The 5747-nt window shown below is 36.6% G+C and overlaps 1 protein-coding gene across 1 annotated transcript in view; it reads right to left on the bottom strand.

Moving 5' to 3' along the window:
• The window catches only part of LOC106473818, a 15021-nt gene that overhangs the window by 3840 nt on the left and 5434 nt on the right, over positions 1–5747 (bottom strand). The window contains exons 4-5 of the mRNA XM_013934493.2: positions 5123–5183; positions 2637–2754 (exon numbers count right to left, since the gene is read on the bottom strand). Coding sequence (XP_013789947.2) covers positions 2637–2754; positions 5123–5183 — 179 coding nt within the window. The remainder of the gene's footprint in view (positions 1–2636; positions 2755–5122; positions 5184–5747) is intronic.

Raw genomic sequence — 5747 nt, 5'->3', positions numbered from 1 at the left:
CATTAAACAAACGTCTTTTCTCATCTCCCAGGTGACGTGTCAGTTTCAACTGTTTCTTTCCTCAAGTATAGTGCACATTAAACAAACGTCTTTTCTCATCTCCCAGGTGACGTGTCAGTTTCAACTGTTTCTTTCCTCAAGTATAGCGCATATTAAACAAACGTCTTTTCTCATCTCCAAGGTTACGTGTCAGTTTCAATTGTTGCTATCCTCAAGTATAGCGCACATTAAACAAACGTCTTTTCTCATCTCCAAGGTGACGTGTCAGTTTCAATTGTTTCTATCCTCAAGTATAGCGCACATTAAACAATAAATACCTTTTCTGATGTAATTATTTTTACGTCGTTAAACCCAAATATTTGTTCACCTGATCCTAACAGTTTGGTTGTTTGTTGAATTTCGCAAATAGCTACACGAGGGCTATTTGAGCTAGCCGCCCCTATTTAGAAGTGAAAAACTAGAGAGGAGGCAGCTAGCTAGTCAACACCACCCACCACCGACTTTTGGGCTACTCTTTTACCACCGGATAGGGGATTGACTATTGCATTATAACGTTCTCAAGAGTGAAAGGGGTGCGCGTGTTTGGTGACGTTTTCGAGTGAAACGCCCTCACCAACAAGCCATGCGAGGCCCAATTCCTTTAAGCTGTTCACGTTTGTGAAATTTAAAATATACTTAAAATCGAGCACGAAGGATTAAATCGGTCAGAGTAGAACGTAGAGCTGAAATAAATGAAAAAAAAAAAGACTTCGATTTATCTTCCTAAATTAATCTCAATGCATCACTACGGAAAATCAAGATGCCTTGACTAGGGCCGGATTAATTTGGGGGGGTAGCAAATGGGTTCAATTAACCTAAGACCCCGGATCAAAGGAACCCCCCGACTAGGAGAATAATCAAAACCTGAATGTCTCATTGAAAAAACATGCTTGCAACTATGTCACTATGGTTACAGCGGTTTTAATCGCTTCGTATAATAAGCCTATTATTTTGTTATCTTCTCTTACGTAAAGCTTATTTCGTAAATATTTACTTGTTCATTTGACAAAAGTATTCCTTGTCATTTCTTTACATTTATTAAAAATATTAAATCTGTTATTTTATATATATTATCCACCCATCGCTTGAAGTGGTAGTTGATTCATAAAAAAAACCCCACAAAAATCAGTATGATTTCGTAGCGTTTTTTTGGAGGAATTTCTGTGTTGGTTGTTTGTGTTTAACCTCGTATTAAAAGATTGTTGGTTGTTTGTGTTTAACCTCGTATTAAAAGATTGTTGGTTGTTTGTGTTTAACCTCATATTAAAAGATTGTTGGTTGTTTGTGTTTAACCTCGTATTAAAAGATTGTTGGTTGTTTGTGTTTAACCTCATATTAAAAGATTGTTGGTTGTTTGAGTTTAACCTCATATTAAAAGATTATTGGTTGTTTGTGTTTAACCTCGTATTAAAAGATTATTGGTTGTTTGTGTTTAACCTCATATTAAAATATTATTGGTTGTTTGAGTTTAACCTCGTATTAAAAGATTGTTGGTTGTTTGAGTTTAACCTCATATTAAAATATTATTGGTTGGTTGTGTTTAACCTCATATTAAAAGATTGTTGGTTGGTTGACTTTAACCTCATATTAAAATATTGTTGGTTGGTTGTTTAACCTCATGATAAAAGATAACTCAGGGATAAATAAATCTGTTGATTATTTCCGTGTAAGTACGACCTGGAGGTTACAAGTATTAAGTCGTGAAACTTAGATTAGCTATTTAATTTATATTAATGGCTGATTCAGAAAATCAGGAGTTCAGTTCTGAGACCCCCACCACCCCCTACAAAATTTGCCTCGAAGTCCTTAATCCGGCCCTGGTATTGGATGTAAAAGAAATGTATTTCTCACGCACGGTTTGTCTATTCTAGAACATGTTCGTGAAAGCTGACACAACTTTTGCGTCGTGGCTCAATCCATTAGCTCGGTGATTGATATATTATGTAACTACTGTACTGATTAATTATTAATATTTATGTTCATAAATGTTACTCACGTTTCCATAAAAAAGATATTGTGCGAGAAATTTTGATACTAAATTTAAACATAATCAGTTAATTAGATCGTTCTTTGTCGTTTGTAACGATGTTGCTCTGAATTTAATGCGATTAATCCCTTCAATTTAAAACCAAACAGAAGTAATAACAGCTGCTGAATTAATATTTTTCTTACAAGAATGGGGTAGTTCTATTTTTTTCTATGAAAAAAATATAATAAACCAATATCGTTGTTGTTACTCTTTTTGTGATTTACTGAAATATACCGTGTAATACAATCTAACGGGAGCTCTTGCTTGTTTTACAAATCCAAACTACACTCAGTTACATGGAATAATGTCAGATCCTCCTCTGTTATTTGTTTATACAACAATCTCTTAGCTATAGAAAGTACTCGTGAAACACTATCTAATCAGTCCGTGCGGTGACAGTAAGTAGATGTGTCAACATGGCTGATGCGTCACTTCAATACTGCACCGGCTAAGCGCTATCTACATACACAGATCAGTGGTTCGAACCCGTACCTGTACCACAGGGCCAACCCCGCCCATATGATCATTTAGAATAAATAACATCCTTAACGTCACTAAAATGAACTACCTCTAATTTTTCTTTTACTGGGTCTTCTGGCGAGGACAATTCAAAGAGTTTGTCGCCTTCAATTACGTGAGTCATGCATTGCTGAGTTGAATTACTTCCCAAAAATACCACGGATTCACTGCGAGCATAGAAAAGAAAAACATTAAAAACAAGATGCTAAACAATAACAAAGATAAAGAGTTTAAAGTATCTTGTAATTCTGCACGTTAAAAGATGAGAGATGATATTGTAGGAGATGCAAACATTAACTATTAATCAAACCTTGGGCTCAGAGAATTCTGTTTTCATCACAAACAGAACATCAAATGAGAATATATATATATATATATATATATAAGTACAAGTATTAACTAAATTCAAATATTCAATGTCAGGAAGCTACTATACAATTAGAAACGTTCAGCTTCATCGCAGCGGTGGGTTGAAAGGTTCTCTTTCGTAGCCATAGTTTTCGGAGTCCCATGATTACAAACAAGGGTTTGAAACTTTTAAAGGCTCCCATGCTTTTGATTTCAGGAGAAAGATGGTCAACATAAATCGGAATTATTGCAATTCCATTCAATCGCATACCTGTCGTGTCCCATGATGCATCTTTGGTGAAGGTCTGTGAATTTGCTCTACTTAAATGAAATTTTTGAAGCTTACAGTGGAGGGTCTATGGAAAGTTTGTCACGATATATGGTTCAAGAGTGACCCCTCCCCCCCATCCTTTACAGAAGCTTGTTAATAGTGGGAATTGTAATATAGGCTAATAAAGATCGATGGTGCAGAAATAGTTATAAGGGTAGTCACCAATTCTCATGACACCACATATGAATGGTTACCTAACTGGGATTTAACCCGGAATTTACGAACTGTCGAGTGCAATCTATAACACAATACTAAAAACACGCTGAAGGTGTTTACTGACATACCGCGGGCTAGATATGTTTGATCATGCTGGTCATATATTATGATTTACATGTATATCTGGGGCGAAATAATTGGTTTTGATTATATATCTTCTCACCAGATGGCGTTAGTAGTAATCATTGATTCAAATGAGGATATCCAAAGTACGTTTACATACCACTTTTTGATAACAATGACTTAGGCTATAGAGTAGCTCGTACGCTACGAAACTGGCTCATGAAAATGTACTTGTATTGATGGTGTATATAAAAACTAAACTTTTAATCTCTCTAATCAAAGTCCGCGATTCTCTGTGTAGATGTATATTTGATAATCACAACACCGTAATAGTTAAGTAATCCTTCTATTGATCAAGAATGTGAGTTTATCACATGCATAACTCACGCTAGGAAGGGATATTCGCGCTACATAATTTCCAGTACAGTGGCAAAGCGTTGGACATGTGAGTCGTCGAGCTACGGTCGAAATGCTTAGCCCTGTATTATACTTATTGTTCCCGGAGAATTCCTGACCATTAGACAGTGCAATGCCTCCACAGAAAACGTTATGACTGGGGTCTCTTTTCAAAAGACACGAAGAAGGGAGTTTTGATTGTTGCTATTTGGAAGCTGGAAAACTCGCATAGCAACAATGAGATTCCAAACCACCTCCCAATCCAAATCAGAAGCAACGTCCTAACCTACAGAGTGAAGTTCCAAACCACCTCCCAGTCCAAATCAGAAGCAACGTCCTTACCTACAGAGTGAAGTTCCAAACCACCTCCCAGTCCAAATCAGAAGCAACGTCCTAACCTACAGAGTTAAATTCCAAACCACCTCCCAGTCCAAATCAGAAGCAACGTCCTAACCTACCGTTGCTTCTGATTTGGACTGGGAGGTGGTTTGGAACTTCACTCTCCCTTACCTACAGAGTGAAGTTCCAAAACACCTCCCAGTCCAAATCAGAAGCAACGTCCTTACCTACAGAGTGAAATTCCAGGTTGTGAAAGACAACAAATCACTGTAATGATGGTGGACATAACTCCTGACATCATTAACTTAACGAAATAATTAATAAGGAGTCGAAGTTTACGAAGATTTGCAAGCCACGCCTGCAAATCAATCATTGTATTCATGGTAATAATATCCTGACGAATTGGTGTCAAAACAACTTGTACAACTCCAACCATTTTTGTGCTTTTAGTTGGCTTAACGTGATCTTGGAAGCGGAAGTCCATATACAGTGGTGGGTCTACAGAAACCCTGTCACCATGATGGTTTAAGGTTTATCTAAGCTTCCAAGCTGATGTCCACATACAATGGAGGGTTTACAGAAAGTCCATCAACATGGGAGTCTAAGACTGACCTAAGCTTCCAAGCGGACGTCCACATACAATGGAGGGTCTACAGAAAGCCTGTCGATGTAATTTTTTGTGCACACCAAAATTTCCTTCGTTTACAATATCCACCGTTTCAAACTGTTCCGCATATTTCACAATAAAACTGGTCGTGTGACGTCGTGCTATTTAGCATATAACACCTAACAAGCAAGCTCCTTTTTATCCATAAAAATATAACAACTGAACGTCCACTTACCTTTGCACCATCCCCGATTCGCTTTCTCGTACACATTTCGGTTCTTTTTCTTCAGTTAAACCTGAGTAAAACGCAGAGTGAGTGAGTGTAAGAAAGCTGCTCTTTAGCTTTATGTATTTCATATTTCAACACAGCCGAACGAAAACTAAAATTTAATAGATATTCCGAAACTGAAGAACTAACAATATGATTTTGAACACTACATCTAACCTATATAAAATCAGCGTGTATCTCGAAATAGGAGGAGTCATAAAAGCCAAAATGCATTTATCCAGGTAGAATATTTCGATTACTGTCTGCCCATTACGAGTTTAGTGACAGGATGCAACAGGGCTGTGAAGGGGATTCCGTGAAACCTTATAAGTGTAGCGAGTGTTGATATATTAAGCCTAAAGTAAAGACATAGTGTGGGATCACCTAGCCTAGAGCCAAGTGCATAAAATATATCATGAAAGTAAAAATATCGATTCAATTTTAAACTTAAATAATTTCTGAATTAAGCTATTTATTGTTGTATCACCAACATTTTAAATAAAAACAAATCTCTTTAATCAATGGAGACTCTAAATAAAGAAATCAACTTTTTTTTTCAGTTTTGTTGTATGTACATTTCATTTTATACTTT

The sequence above is a fragment of the Limulus polyphemus genome, unplaced genomic scaffold (genome assembly GCF_000517525.1).
Source record: "Limulus polyphemus unplaced genomic scaffold, Limulus_polyphemus-2.1.2 Scaffold6525, whole genome shotgun sequence".
Taxonomy (NCBI): Eukaryota; Metazoa; Arthropoda; class Merostomata; order Xiphosura; family Limulidae; genus Limulus; species Limulus polyphemus.
This window is presented reverse-complemented; position numbering and strand designations above follow the sequence as displayed.